Source organism: Falco punctatus, assembly GCF_963210335.1.
Source record: "Falco punctatus genome assembly, chromosome: 3".
Taxonomy (NCBI): Eukaryota; Metazoa; Chordata; class Aves; order Falconiformes; family Falconidae; genus Falco; species Falco punctatus.
Window position 1 is genome coordinate 45,554,235 of NC_137582.1, and position 16,601 is coordinate 45,570,835.

At 36.0% G+C, this 16,601-nt stretch overlaps 1 protein-coding gene across 10 annotated transcripts in view; it reads right to left on the reverse strand.

Moving 5' to 3' along the window:
- The window catches only part of CHD7 (chromodomain helicase DNA binding protein 7), a 134,069-nt gene that overhangs the window by 26,747 nt on the left and 90,721 nt on the right, over positions 1-16,601 (reverse strand). For all 10 annotated transcript variants that reach the window (XM_080378276.1, XM_080378273.1, XM_080378271.1 and 7 more), the window contains 8 exons: positions 13,215-13,270; positions 11,791-11,905; positions 10,319-10,402; positions 9,259-9,396; positions 9,041-9,162; positions 8,330-8,573; positions 2,444-2,620; positions 826-969 (listed from right to left, as the gene is read on the reverse strand). In XM_080378276.1, coding sequence (XP_080234402.1) covers positions 826-969; positions 2,444-2,620; positions 8,330-8,573; positions 9,041-9,162; positions 9,259-9,396; positions 10,319-10,402; positions 11,791-11,905; positions 13,215-13,270 — 1,080 coding nt within the window. The remainder of the gene's footprint in view (positions 1-825; positions 970-2,443; positions 2,621-8,329; positions 8,574-9,040; positions 9,163-9,258; positions 9,397-10,318; positions 10,403-11,790; positions 11,906-13,214; positions 13,271-16,601) is intronic.

Here is a 16,601-nt window from a genome sequence, read left to right on the forward strand (position 1 = left end):
CATAAATTTACTTTATCACAGGGTACAAAGGGCCCAATTAAGGTGCCTAAATTAAGATGCCATGCTTCAGTTAATTTCTAATGTTAAGGTGATTGGCCTGTTACCTATTGACTTTTTAAAACATTTTCCTGCATACAAGATGACATTTAAATTTTATATATAAATCATGATATATAAATCATATATGATCATGAGAAGCTTTTACATTTTAGATCTAAAACATGCTGCACTGAGGTCTTTCATTTTGCATTGATTTATGCACTTCTTTTATTGCACAGCCTGAGAAATCTGTTTCCGAGTCAGTCAAAAATTTTTCTTTCCATTTGGTTACCTCTTGCTAAACTAGGTTTCAAATATGTTCTTGTTTGCACAGAAGTCATTGATAAAACTCTCAGATGTTAGCTCCACAGAAGTTACAGAGTACAGTCTCCTCACGCTGATACTGAGGCTTAAGGAAGAATGTCAACTGACAAATTCATTCTTTTAGAGTGAACAAACAATTTAAAAATATTTTCATCCAGCAACTGTTAGAAGACACCCCACTCCCCATTTTCAAGTAACACATTTCAATGAGAGGAAACTTTCCCTGTTTCTGTATGACCAATGGACAAAGGATAAAACCCTCAGTGATAAGGCAAAAAGCCTTTTGGTCAAAAGCAAAAAACTTAACAAAATGAAAACAAACAAAAAACCAGGGATAAAACTTTTTGGATCTTCCAAAAAGTAAATAGCTATTATTTGTAAAAACAAGTGAAGTTCAGATATAATAAAATGGATAAATTCACTCTACCTAAATAAAAAAGTAAGAATGCAGGAGAAGTTTACCTGTTCTTCAGTTTTCAGATCACCAAATTCTTGCATGAATGTGGTTTCTGAGGGGAAGCGACCTGGTTCCAAGAAGTGAAGCAAGCTAAATAGCTCTTCTACTGTGTTTTGCAAAGGGGTTCCAGTAAGCAGCACTTTATGTTCCTGAAAGGTTAAGAAATAGCTGCCTTTGAATCTATCTAAATTAATTTTCAATGGAGAAATACATATAGTAAAGAAAAATATTTGTGTATCTCTCATCTTTGCTTCCCTCCCCTCACCCCCCCAACTACTTACATATTGCACAAAAGACACAAAATGTCTTTTCAAGACATATCTAACTAGTATTCTGGCCTTCCTTCAGTGATAGCCCAGGAAAACACTCTGCTACTTAAGCACCTCCAAAACTCCTCCAGATAAAGATGAGATTTTACTGATCCCAGCTGTTTCACAAGTATAACGAACTTTAAATGGCAAAACAACAGCTGAATTTATCCCATCACTTCCAGTATAAATCCATCGATTCACCACACCTCCAATAGACTCAGTGCATGAATCTCTTCAGGGCAGGTGTAAGTTTCTAACACAGGAAAACCTGAAGTAGAGTCTTACTTTCCATCTACACACAACAGAGCGTAAGACTGGCAGAGACAAGAGTAAAAGCTGCATACTGCTTTACAGGAGGAGCCCAGAGAGTTTAAGAAACTACCCAAGGTCAAAAATGAATTTAGTAGAACATGAACTGAAGTAAGACATCCCTGATCCCCACCTATAGCCACACCTATAAGTTCAGCTTTCCTCTAATAGCAACCATAATAAGAAAAACAAATTGTATACAGCATTTTTACAAACTTTCATTCACCTTCAAGAAAAGTATTGTTTAACAAACGGAAAAAGAAACTAAAAGCAACCTATAGGTCACCAGTGATTGCGTAAGCTAATGTTTATTCCTCTTTATCATCAGAAATAAGACATCCTGAGTTCCAGGTTTTAACTTGGCATGATGGCATTTCTCTCCCATTTTTAAAGAATCTTCTGGTCAGGAAAAAAAGTAATTATTATTTTGCCTTTAAAATGGTAAAACCTTTAAAAACCATCACCTTATTTTTCTCTGTGTGCTTAATACATGTATTTTGTGTATATAACATTTATATTAGCATCAGAAATCAACTCACTTTTCCCTTCCTTAGTCAGCCTGAAAGAACATCCTTATGGCCACAAAATAACTTAAAATTAGAGTTGACATTAATGCACAGCAGTTTAACTCCCACACCTGTATTTGGCCACCTGACCACACTATACCTTTAAATAAATGTCTATGTGAAGAAATTACTATGGAGTAAGTCACATAAAAAGAGAGAAAGGAAAGCACGAATTTACCCTGATTATCTTAACAGAATCCACATAATTCTAGGTCTAAACCAAAGAAGAGACTTAGGAAACGTCAGCACTCCAAACCCGAAGGTATGCATATGCTTCTAGGTATTTTAAAGACGTTCTTATGTGCATTCCCTCATTTTTCTTAGCACTTGATGATTTTACTTGAGAAGAAAACCTTTTATTTCACTTTGTGATGCAACTGTAGATAAGGAGTAATAGAAACACAGAAGATGCAAATGTAAGAGATGTACACACTAACCAGGTCCATCATCTTGAGGCCTTCCAAAAGCTTACAGTTCCTGTTTTTCAGCCTGTGGGCCTCATCAATGACCACGCAACGCCATGGAATGTTACGCAGCTCTGGGCAGTCAGTCAAGATCATTTCAAATGTTGTGATAATGGCATGGAACTTGTAGGACCCCTTTATCACACGGCCCTAAAAAGAACAGAAAAAGTTGAAGTAAACTCCCTGGCAAAGAAAGGAAGTACATTTGTTTCATTTTCAAAATTCATTCTATAAAAATACAGAACGGTATAATGGGCAAGATATTTTAAGTAAATGTAGTCATTACCATTGATTCAATGAGGGAATACAAATGTGTAATTTACTACTGGTTTCACGCTAGCTGTTTTTAATCCTGTAAAAGTTCACACAATCATTGCATATTCTTTACAAACATGTTATAGAAGTATTTCAGTCATAATTCATATGGATTATACTAATGCCTTGAAGCATTAATGTATTGCTGCAACATTCACGTAAGGTTTTCAGATTCTGTCAAGAGAATTTTCTTTTAAGTCAAAGGTGTGTGATGGTCATCCCAAATGATCCAAATAAGCCCGAAGTATGTTAAGGCTTCATTTTTATTACCATTAGAACATTTTGCTCCCAATAAACAATTATTTTTTCCTGCTGGACACTGAGTATCCAAAACATCTACAATTCTAGTAAACAGCTTTGAAAACAAGCAAATCTCTGACCTCTTAAATGTAGAATGTATATCTCTGCATACATTTCCCTGTCATTTTTGTAAATTTGTGTCAAGCAAAGTTCAACAGGACAATTTACATGCTGTCTGGCACCATATTCACTATTTATTTGGTTAGTTGAGGGTTTTATTTTCAGGACTGATACTAAGATGCTGTTCCAAAAATAACCCTGAATAAACTTTACTCAAGATAATGAAATGAACACCTTTCTGACATTATGCTATATTTCTTCCCAATGTTATTCAAAGAAATACATAACTTGGTATCTCCAGTGTCACTGTCTCTGCAGAAACACTGTCTCTTTAAGGACAGGCCTCAACAAGTTCAAAGCTACTCTATGTTTTCAAAGCATGACTATGTCATGGGTTGTATTGAACATATTTCCTAATAACAGGTATTATAGAGTAAGGTGATAATTTCTTCCTTCAAACATGTGCATGTCTGAATCCTTTTATAAGTGGCCTGCACATAATCCTCTCCAAACTGTGGGGGTCAGAACTGGCTACCGACTCAGTAAAATGATTGGAAACCTGATATCCTGAACTCAGTATTAAATCTGCCCATGCACATCCAAGAGTATTTCAGACTAAGTAATGACCTGTGCAACAGTTCTTTCTCATGGTATAGTCCAGAAACATATATCTTCAGGAGAAAAAGAGTTGTTACCCAACAAACAGCAGATGAAGATACATTAAGTGGGCAACTTAGAAAGCCAGCAGTTTGAAATGCTGTAACCTTTTCATGGGCCAGTTGTAACTGTGAGAATACAAGAATGTAGCCCAGGAAATTTTTTCCAAGTAGTGGAGAACACTTCCATGAGCAACCTCACGACTGTATGGCAAGCAGTACTCCTCAAAAATTATCACTACATAGAAGCAGCATATCCAGGTGAAGCAAAACTCATAAGAGGGACCCTTGATTATATATGTAGCGCTAAATCTCACATTAAAATAGGCACAGTGGTCTTGCCACAACAGCTCACATTATTTGAAAGACAGTCAAATGTTGTAGTGAAGAACACAGGAGTAAATCAAGCAGGAAGTTCCAAAAGCTCTCCAAGAGCTTTAGAGGGTGAATGATATTGTTCTTCAACACTCGCAGGCCTCCAGCACTTGGGGAGTACGGGAAAGAATCCTAAAGTAATCCTATTTAATGTCACATTTGAGAAATTCAAATGCAGAAACTATCAGGAAAGTGACCTATGTCATTGTCACAGGTGCATTCTTAGGCAAATAGGAATCAATTTATCCTGTTTCAGCATGGCATTCAAATGAAGTTCTCTGATGTTGGAACCACAGAAATTTCGTATCCATTTACTCAAAAAAGGTCCTCCATTGAGGAAATCAATCTTCCTAATAGGTAGCAGTTTCCTTTTCTGTTTGGAAAATTCTTCTGGAAGTAACTCAAACAACAGAGGTAGCCACAAGGTACAACAATTAGATATGAATATAAAAGTTGGGTTATGTTTTGGGGTATTACCTCTTAGATAAAAACTGAGAAGATCAATTGGATGTGTGTAAGTGGACTTCTAAAAAGATGCACATGCCACCAATGGGAACCGTGAAAGATTATTATGGTCTTTTCCCACCAACCTCAGACTGCAGTTTGAGGAATAAGAAAACAGATGCAAGAAATGTGCATGTTAACCAATTATTGCTGGAAGACATCTGGAAAACTAAGTCATAGCCACTTTGTAAAATGTAATTTGATGTCATCTTTGGTGAAAGATGGAGTCTCTGTTGATGAAATACTACCTTAAACTGCTGCACGCTAACCATTCTTTGCAGGACTCTGAAGTAATCCTATGCTGATGGCACATTCATAGTTTAGTAGCTTCTCAGCAGGGAAGAAAACCACGCAGGCAAGAAAATATTCTAGGCCAACACTCACTAAGCTCAAAAGGAATGAACCAGGTAAGCCAGATAAAGTCCTGAACGTCGATAGCATTATTTTCAGTTAAAAATCAACCAAGGCAATTTCTACATGTGAGCCAGGTGGTTTATCTTTTTAGTCCTTGTGACACTGTGAAGTAAATTTCCCTCACAAACAAGTCAACTGTTTTGCAGGGCTCTGCTACTAGTTTTATTTGCTATATATAATTTTCCTGATCTTACAACAGAACTCTTTTTGAAAGTTAGAATACTACAGAAAACCAACTGGTTTATTGGATATTCCAACCAGGGAAGGGGTCCAGAAGGACCTTTCAGTTATACTGCTCAAGAACAGCAGAACAGGCTTTCCTACATGACCCTCACAAGCAGTAAGGGATTTTATGGGAACATCTCCAGTCACATGGTGTCCTTAGTGTTGAAGTCACACCACTGCAGAAATGTAACCTGTTACTGACTCCTCTCTAGCTTTTCACAGCAACTTGAGTCTTGTTACTGGTGTTGACTTTGAAAAAAATCGTACTACTGCAGATGGGGTAGATGCTTCATATGCATGCTGTCTTATTACTGCCCTTCAAAGCCACTCAGATTTTCTCGATGTTCAATTGTCTTTCTGAGAAACAGTTCAGCTTGAGAGGCCTCTTTTCATGTTAAGGCCTAAAAAGCCAAAGATGCCGATGTCTGGGTTGATGAGTTTGGCAAGGGAACTAGAAAGGATACTGCCAAAGCCTGCCTGCTTTCTCTCCCTTCTCAGCCCCCTTCGCATGCCCACTGATGGTGCTTTAGAGGATGCCAGAATGAACACTACATGGGGATTCTTTTTGTCAGAACATAAAGAGACTTTTTTTCCTGTAATTCACTTTCTACCGTGCATTTCACAGCTGACACTGTCTTACAAACAACAGAACACAGAAAGGATTTCATGACATATCTAAGCTAGCTTCCACCAAAAGACGAGTTCACTCCATTTCTCCTTTATCTCCAACCATGGCAATTGTCTGATTCTCATCTTAAGCCAGTTCAGCGAGCAAAGCCAGCAGAAAATGATCCATTTTTCTGTGCCAGGAGTGTTTTGTCATTACTCGCTATGGGGTCAAATGACTGCTGTGGTCATTGCAAGGGACGAGTTAAGAACATGACAACAGGGGGAATAAAACTTCCTGCAGCATCTTGCTTGAGATCCTTTTAGTTGCTGTTAAATCAACAAAACAATATTGTCAAAGTAACACCAAGAATCTGCACAGTAAGTGGGATTTTTCTGATGACATTCCTTCAGGTTTCATGCTATGTAACTGCAGCATCCTAAGGGGAAGAATGTGCTGAGAACAAGCACCATTTAAATAACAAACATGATTTTTAACACAGGAAACACTTCACAAGAGACAACACAAATTTTTAAATTTTATATAAAGTATCTATCTCTGATAAGAAATAATTTTTAAGCCAGAGAATGTACAAATCAATTCCAGTTCGTTTGTGTATTATACATCTATGTAAGAAGCTAAATATGGTTATTTTTGTAAGGAATATAAGCCATTAGTTCTTAGTGTTAGCAACTGTTACTCTTTAACTGTTCTTTAACAACAGCATATATGATTTTCATTTGAAAGTTGCTTTGATAAATTGTTGAGAAAATGGTTATTTTCTAGGCCAAATAGACATAACTTCTAACTGCTATACATTACTAAATATTTTTCTACATTATTTAGAGCATGCGATTCTGTTTGCTCTAATGGCATGTCAACTTGTGCCATAGTCCTCATTTTCAAAACAGTTTTTACTCAATTCTTTCCTTGTGAAAGCATATTATCTGTCTCTCAAGCATCCTCATAGCTTTGCTCTAAGACTCTGGTTTCTCAACGCTGTTTTTGAGGACAGGAAGTGAGAGGTAGACAGAGGCAGAACTGGACTACCCGCCACATGACTGACAAAGAGAAGAATGCTGCAACTTTTCTACTCGTTAATATAATTTCTTTCCTCCTACACACTTGCACTAGGACTAGCCCTTTTAACCAGTCTCACAGTATGAACTCATGTTTAACTGGTTGTGTGTCATGACACAAAAGGATATGCATTTGTCTTGCAGCCTTCCCAGAACTGAGCTCTCCCTACTGTAAGAATCATCTCCATTCCGTGTCCACAGATAGCCCTATATTTAGCTGTTCTTAGTATTGTTAACTTGGAGCCAATTTATTAAGTAATACAGCTTACTCTGTATCCACGAACTGTCTTAATTATTTACCACTCTCCCCATCTTTGTGTCATTTGAAAACTTCCTCAGTAATGATTTTATGTTTTCTTTCAGGTCATTGATAAAAGTGTTATATAGCTCATGGACATGAACCAATCCCTGAAGAACTATGCTGGAAATGCAAATAATTTCTCATTTACAATTACATCAAGAAATATCAGTTAGCCAGTTTTAAATCCACTTAATGTGTGCCACATTGATTTTATATCATCCTAGTTTATTAATCAAAATATCTAGTGGCATAAAATCAAATGCTTTACAGAAAATCTAGATGTATGAATTCACCACTATCACTTCTTTAAAGCTGTTGGAAAAAAATACTCCTCAATATATCAAATCAGTCTGAACTTCCACTCTATTCCTCTCTTACATGAGGAGGATTACGTTGTTTTGCTATAACATTCAATACATGCACATTATTTCCCCTCAACCCTGTTTATTTGCTCTGGGCAAGGCCATGTACGTCAGCATAGAGATCTGTTGCTCTTTATAGCTTCAGTTTTCCAAATAATTTTGTTTCTACCCTCAGCCTTTCCTTTATCTGCTTTCCTTCTCTCGTAGGAATTATTCAACCTGAGTGCAGTAACACAGATTCAAAATATATCTGACTTACAAAATCTGATAAAGCAGCATCAACAAGTTTAATTTCTGCAAGCTGGTATTTTCCTGGGATGATAGGCAAAGATTGATTTTTAAGCTTAGTTCCAATTAAAGTACTTTCTCCATTAAGAATCTTTTCTGCCAGCTCTCCTCAGGAATGCAAAATAATGAAAACCTTGCACGAAACAATGAAACCCTGAATAAGAGTTGCACCGCCTCAGTAACTGTTGGTCCCCTTCCATTTCCAGCTATCTCTTCGCTACCACTAAAAAGCACTCTCTCTGCTAATACATATGCCTTCATTACTAGCTAAATCCTACTGTATCGTTACTAAAAACCTAATTGATGCTTAAATTAATAAACAGCAAAGCATATGTAAGAAAAGAGATAAAGAAAAATCATGAAGAGCTTTTACCTGTGGATCTTTGAAATACATTTCATACAACTGAATGGTCCGCCGGCTTGCTTGACTCCCATGATAGACAACCACATTCAACTCTGTCCAGGTACGGAACTCCCTTTCCCAGTTGGGAATTGTGGACAATGGCGCAATAACCAAGAAAGGACCATGGATTCCTTTCAAATATATCTCATAGAGAAACGTAATGGACTGGATAGTCTTTCCCAACCCCATTTCATCTGCTAAAATGCAGTTTCGTCTGAAAACAATAATAAAAACAGTCTGAACGATTTATTCCTAGCTTAAAACATGGAAAATCAGTAAGAAACTTAAACTGAGTAAACCAGAAATTTCAGAATGGCGAGTTTACACTGAAAAGACATCGTATTTTTGCATTTTCAATAGATGTTGTGATTCGTGATGCAACAAGTATGGATATATCCATTTTATGTACCTCTCAAGTTCAATTGGGGGTGGAACAGGCAGCAGGGGTGCGCATGAACATATGCAAAAGTATGCCACAAGATCTATCCAAAATACTCATGTTTTATATAATGTTATGTTATCCACCCAAAATTAGCTTGTGTATGACTCCTGCAGCAAAAAGTGAGACATAAATAACTCTAAAACCTAACTTTTGAAGATCACTTTAAAAGGTTATTGTTTCAAATAAGCTGTAAAAGCTTTTCCAAAGCAGAATTCAGCAGTAAGCAATGTTTTACGTACGTGTTGTACCAATTGAAAAGAAGCCAGTTTACTCCCTCCAACTGGTATTCCCTGAGTTTGTTATTGTTTTTATACTCCCTGGAACTCTCCGATTTTTTCCAGTCATCGGCAGGAGGTCGCTCCTGTTTCAAATACAGCAAATCCCATTAGTGGTTTCTGAAAGACCACATTACTTTACTATTTTCAAATAAAATCCTCTATATGGAGCCAATTCTTACCACACGCTCCATTTCTGGCTCCCTAGACATCAGTTTCTCAAATTCTTCGATCTTAGCTTGGTCGATGTCTTGCTTGAGCTCCCAAGTGCTGTCTTCATAAGGAAGCGAACACCATTTCACCAGATAATGTGTTACAGGCTTTAAGACAAAAATAAGATTACATCATAATTTAGAAAGAATAAAAACATAACCGTTTTTACAGGAGATGTGCAGGCTAGATACAATTCAAAAAGCCTTACCAGACCTGAATGTCTGAATTGGCGAAAAGGATAAGCTAACAGCAGGTTGACACCCTGACAACCTAACAAAGTAAGATTAGAACACGGGGAATGCAGGCTTACCACCAAAATGAGCAAACCACTACCTTTGAAATCACTGAAGTAAGACTAAAATGTAGAAGTAAAACAATATTCATTTTCCAACTGCTACAATTCCTATGCTTTGCTACATATTTAAACAGTCAGCTGTTTTTTCTTATCAGCATTATCAGAAACTTCCCAACAGGCAACCCAACCACCACCATTCACTGACAGAGCAATATGGAAACACTGACACTGCCGGTGAAGCTTTCTATTCTCCCAGGATCAAAAAGAAATCTGGAAGACAAAGTGATCTTGTCCTGCAGAATAAGTCATTAAAAAGTAAGAAACAGTGAATTTAGGAGCTCTTCTGCAACACGCAGTCTAAACAATGTCTAAACTATTATAACATTTAGCTAAGATTCTTGCATTTTTCATTTAAATTCTGTATTACCTGCATGGATGTTGTATTTCAACAGTACTAAGTACCACCTTAGAACTGCATATCAGAGGGCTTTTTTTTGATGGGGTTTCTTTTGAGTTGTATTTTTTAAAATACAGGTAACTCGTAAGTTCAGAATTCTTACTTAAACCCCTTTATTTTAGAGAAACTGCTGTATTAATATTTTCTCAAACATAATCCTATTTTCTAAGCATATATACTCCGGTAGCTTCTGAAGTTTTCAATATATTCACTTTTAAACAATAAATTCTAAACACAATGTCTATATGACTAGAGACACACTAAAGGTTTTGTTTACCTCTCCATTATCATCTGTGCTACGTGAAAAATCCATGATTCGATCAACTTCCACATAATCTGGATTAAAAAGCTCATCATCAATCTGTTCAAGGAGAGAGCAAAATTATGAAAGATATCTCTATTAGCCCTTCCTGAGAGGAAAAATTATTATATATTTCACCAGGCAATAATATTTTGGGTCACGGTGACATAGAATTTATATTTGGCAAACTCCAACATGTTAATTGAAATGCTACAATTCAGCAAGATCATTCCCCGTGAGGGAATCAGACTTCTCAGACTTTGTTAACTGGGCCTCTTAATTACTGTGTGAAACCTTTTACTGTGAGAGAATGTTTAAGAATATTTTAAATGAAGTGTGAAATTACAATTCACTAATGAGCAATCGAAAAGGCTTATGGCATGCAATGCATTTAGCATTCTTGAAAACTACAGCCTGCAATAAGGAAATTAGAGCCTTGTACACTAAGTGCCTTTGGATTATTTTAACTACAGGAATTGTCTAACTGTTTTAAAAGCAAGATTTAAAGATTATTATTTCAAAAACATAGAAAAGATACTGCACGCATACACAGTTTCCCCCAAAAATCACAATTTGTCATGTTCTGTCCTATCCTTTCAACAACTTACAGGATTTTCTGGAGTACTAAAGTGCTGTGTTTCATTTTATACTTTTAATATCCCCTCCAATAGAAAAGGCAGACAAAAGGACTAAAGACTATGTATATTTTGATAGCTCTTTCAAAAACAGGAACAAATTCCAAGAATTTACAGTAACTCGTGACCCACTCGGAAACAGATTTAAAAAAAAAATTCAAAAAAAGCAATTCCAGGCATCTTCACCTAGAACAGATGGAAGTTTTCAATTTGCAACAGGTTTTGATCTGCTTGAAAAAGTAAAAATAAATATAAGTAAATAAATACAGTAGCACATGAACCTGGTTTGTTGTTTTTTTTTTTTTTTCCTCAAAAGACAGCATTTTACTGAAAGGCAAGCTTTCAGAGACACAAATCAGTAGAACTGGTCTTTTATTGACAGGACCCCTGCCACACTACTGCTTATGGCTCTAAGTGAAATTAAATTGATGATAAAAAGCTTAGAATCCCTAGTGAGCAGCCGTCCATAACATAGAAAAATGTGACGCATTTTTCTGGCATAATCAGTTCCTGAGAAAAGAGACCTAGTACTGATTCAGCAAGAATCATGCTTACAATGCAAACAACTAAGTACTCACTTTAAAAAAAATAACAAACACAAACACACAACTATAGTAAAAAGTATAAAGTCAGAACAGATCACTTGAGTTTCATGAACTTGCAAGACTTGGATCAAGAAAGGTTATACCTTGTACCAGAATAAACGCTACTGATTTTTCACACAGTTGTTCAAAATCTTCTGCTTGTATACAGAACAAGAATTTATAAGAACATTTCTTAAATACCTAAAAGAAACAACCAAACAAACCGTACTTCTGAAAGGAATTTGCTCTGGCTCTGTTTTGCCTTAAACCGCTTAATTTTCTGCTGAATTCTCTTATCTTTGTCCAGCTCTTCCACAGATGCCCACTGACAATGAAGGTAAGAACTAGAAAATGAAACAGAAAATCTTATTCAAAACTATGCTTCCACTGTATACTCCTATGTATCCCAGTAGTATAGCTAAATATTTCCAGCCCATTGTAGTGTCACACTTGGAAAACCGGACATTGTCATCTTCATCATACAGGTTATTAACAAATGGAAGTAATTATACTTACTAATGGAAAAAATTGTCAGTAAATAAAAACTACTCCCACTCAATATTTAAATACATACCTCATACATTTAGTGTTTGGCATAAAGGTAAGATTTTTATTAGGCATGTTTAGAATATAATTACTACTCAAGGCATTTATCATAGATGTGACTATTTAACATTACATTCCAGCAAAAAGTAGGGGGTTTCGAAGTTAATAGAAATATATAAAATTTTAAATATTAACATGCTCTGCACTGTTTTTTGTGAGACCAGCATTGTAATTAAAAGCCCCGTATTAAGTTTTAACACTGATAGAAAGAAGAGAGAAACCCTGGTAAATGCAGTTCCATAGTAATAATTCATCTTTAAGAAAACACAAAGCAGGGAACAGCATCTCTGCCAAAATAACCAGTCCCACTTTATAAATTTAGAGTGTCAAAATTTATATTGCTAAGAAGTCTAAGTCACAAATAGTTAATACAAAAAATTACATGCCAATGTAATAAAACTAAATAAAGCATAATTAAGCTATTAAACATCATGCAATAATCAATATAGTGCAAAAGGTACAAAGGTGGCAGCATATTTAAAGCTAAGTCAACTATCTGCAGTTAGCAGCAAGAAACTCACTTTAAGCAGATTTCTGTCTCTCAGATGGAAAATTTGCTGAAATTAAACAAGTTATGCTATTCTTCTAAAAGCAAAATGAGCTCATACATCTGTCAAGTATTTTATTTGCCATCCTGTTTGTTATCTTAGATACTTTGTTGAACACAAATCTTGCTTTTGAAACAAAGTTAAGGGTTATTTTTGAGTAGTTTGCAGGCAGGTTACTCAAGAGTTGCAGTTAGATCTACACAGCTACATAAGTATGTGCTGCTGAATCTGCATGCATAATGAGCCTTAGATTAAAGTTTTTAATAGCAGAGCAATTTTACCTATGGATTTCATTTTGGATAGAACACAGATTAAGACAACGCTATCAATACCACCAATGCAAGGTATTTCCCGGATTATTCACCACTGTTTTGGATTAAATGTTAGAAATGTTTAAAGTAGCATAGTAACAGTTACACCATTTAAAAACCAGCTTTTAAAACATATTTGGAAATTATGTGAACTTAGAGATAGTAATCTAACCTATAACTTTACTTACAAGTTTTTGTACTTTACATAGAATTCTTCTATTTCTACCTCTTCTCCATTCTCCATCTATAAGAAAAGAATTGTTGGAAAGTGAATTAAACCACTAAATAACTCAATTTAGTTGATGATTAAAACTAACTGAAATACAAAATTCAGTCCCCTCATACAGAGACAAGTGGAGGTGTAGGAAAGCGTTTGTGGGGGGAGGACACGGGTGAGGAGTTTCCTCCAGCAGCTTACCCAAGTACATACTGCACTGCTTACTACAACTTCCAAGACATGAATCATTTGAACTCCTCCCTAACCACATGCAGCTTCATTCACAACCTCACCCCAAACCTGGCTTTCTGCCAAACCCACAGTGTTAAGTAGAAGCCAAGTGTACCATTTTCTCAGGCAGCAGCCAATTAGCAACTGCACTCCTGAATGCCATATGTATTATTTTTGGCTGGCTCATGGCAACTTTACATTGTCGGTTTTGTAATGTTTTAAAAAAAGAGTTTTAAAGGGGGTTTATTCCTCCATATAGTTAATAACTCCAAACAAGAAGCCATATAAAACTAAACCTTATACCTCTGCTAGAATTTTAGTGCATCAGTGTTCATGGCTTTAGTTTTACTCAATGGTGCAATTAAATTCACTCAAGCAAGATGTCTCACATACAGAGCAGCCAAATTAAATTAACACCCAAAACCTACATTTAAAGCAAGGTTAAAGTTGTGATATAAACCAGCAAAACCAAGGGCATTCAGTGCTAAGGGTTGAGACTACCCTTAACTCATCCCTAGTGCCAAAGTATTGCATAACATATGGCATGTAATACTTTGTTGAATTACTCCTGAACCCAGCCATAGGACAAACTAAGGACAGTGCACCAGGCACACGTTTAGAATTCAGTTTATGTCACAACATTAACGGTTTGTGTTTACTAATGAACTTTGGAACAATTTTAAATAGAAGAGGATTTTCTGGTTTACATACTTTATCAGGGACAACATAATCTGTAATACTGTAAGTAGTGCTAAACAGACAAAACTGTTGACCCCTATATAACTCAACATCCTGTATATTTTTATATATATATCTACACACACACACATATATAAAGAGAGAGAAAAAACATTTCAATACATGAAGAGAGACTACTCTGAAACCAGAGAATAAATTGTCATCTTCCAAATTCTCTCTCGAAAAGAAGGTGCTGGCTAGACATTACTTCCATTGCACTGCGGTTAAAGAACAGGAGCAGCTGCATTAAACTGTTCTAGCACAATAAAGAAAAAGTTAATGCATTCCTAATCCCAGATTTACATAGTATTTCTTCTTTTCCAGACTAGCAATGGATTTTATCATTTTAGCTGTTATATCACTCCAGTACAGTCTGCTTGTGTTCCTTTCTAGAGAGAGGCACAATAAAATATTCCTGGTGCTAAATCTTCTTGCTAAATCTTCTTGAATCCTCTGTTGAAGAAGATAAACTATCCCCTATCACTAAACACAGGGAAGAAGCTTCTCTGTCACTTTCAAAGATACTGTCAAAGGAAGGAATTTCAAGACCACCAAGATTTACTTTTAAAACAAAAAACTTAAAAGGTATTAATATTTAGAGGTCAAAGTTGTATTTTAAAAAAAGCATTAAAAAATGGAGATCCCATTCTCTGAATCTATTCACTACCCTGAGGCAAAATCAGTCTTTTAAGAAGTCATCCCTAATTTTAAGACATCAACTTCATTTTCTGAAGTGTATTACGGCCAAGTCTCTTTGATTAAAAAGTATTTTTAAAATCTCACCCTGGCATTCAGGCTAATGGCCAAAAAAAATTCTGATCAAGTTACAATCACCAGCACTCAAGTAAGGTTTAACAACACATCAGTTTAGGAAGTAAGACAGAAGCTTATGCTTTGACGTCACTGTCCATCCCCCACAACATGTATGTTTACACTAGCCAGGAAAAAAGGTGAGAAAGAACATTTATGCAAAATTCTCCCAAAATGATTATGCAACCATCCTAAAAGAACACATGGCAGGGCAGACTTGGCCAACACAGGACACTTCAAATTACAATTAATGTGTCTCCACAACTGACAATCTGATCCACAATCTCTGTAGATAATTGAAGACATAAATGATCCCTTCTTTCAAGCAAATAATTAAAAGCACACAATCTTGCATTGCCATTGCCACAGAAGCGATACAATAATACCTGCTAATGCAAAAGTTATTTGAGCAACCCACTCACGTGTACAGACAAGAGTGAGCTTAAAACCAAACCAAAGCAAAACAAAAAGGCCCCAGAAATATCAACTGCTAGAAAAATAGCAGACAGAACACATTAATAACAGATACAAAGCAACACATAAAAAACCCATCACACAGCACAAGACTGTAAACTAATCAGTTTGTGGAAGAGATTCACTTCAATTAGATCTAATTCTCACCATGTATTGGTAGGTGAAAAGAGAAATTCAGATGCGTCATATGCAGGTATAACAGTTCTACAAACTCCACATCTTTCCATAATATGTGCTATTTGTGCTGAATGGCCTATTTAGTTCTAAGCCATTCCTTTTACAAAGTTAAGGAGCAGAAATTCAAAGGGGACTGAAGGCTGGCCAAGAAAATAATTAGAAAAATGAAAAATTTCCACATACAAACTGAAGACGTCAGGACCATGATGGTTTGGAGAGTGCTACATGTACTTAATGGTTTATGCAAGAGGGAAGAGTATAACAGAATTCAAAATTCCATGTTAAGAACAACACTGTCTTTTATACTTGGAACATGAACTTTTATTCCACACATTTCAAAAATGGCTGCAAGCAAGTGCTGTGTCATATCTGGCAACTCCAAAAGTAGACTAAGGCCATTTCTGAGAAAAACAGCATAATTTTATGATAAGAATACTGCTCCAAAAGCATATTCATTATCTAATATCCTTTACTTGAACATGACATCTTTGTTACAAAGTAATCCACTGAAAGGTTTCCTAGTGAAGCCTTTCCTCATGTCTATTTTATGCACTGGTCCTGATCGCAGCAATTTTACTTTGATTAGTAATCTAACAACCAAGGTTTTGATGACGTTAGTAAGAGTGTAAAAGACCTTTAATAAAAGCACAGTTGGATACTTCAGATGTTAAATATTAACATCCTGAAATCCATTTTTTTTTTTTTTTTTTTTTTTTGGATTTTGGAGAGGAGGGCTGGGGAGAAGAGCAGGGAAAGAAGAGACACCCCTCAAACCTGCAAATAAAATCCATAAAAAACATTAAAGAAAGAGCTCAAAATAGAGCTTGCCTCCAGCAGAGCTTGCAATCAAAGACATGTAGGCAGCAGACCAACCACTTCCCACAAACTGCAGCAAAATACACACTCCCCATGAGTAATCACACCTTTG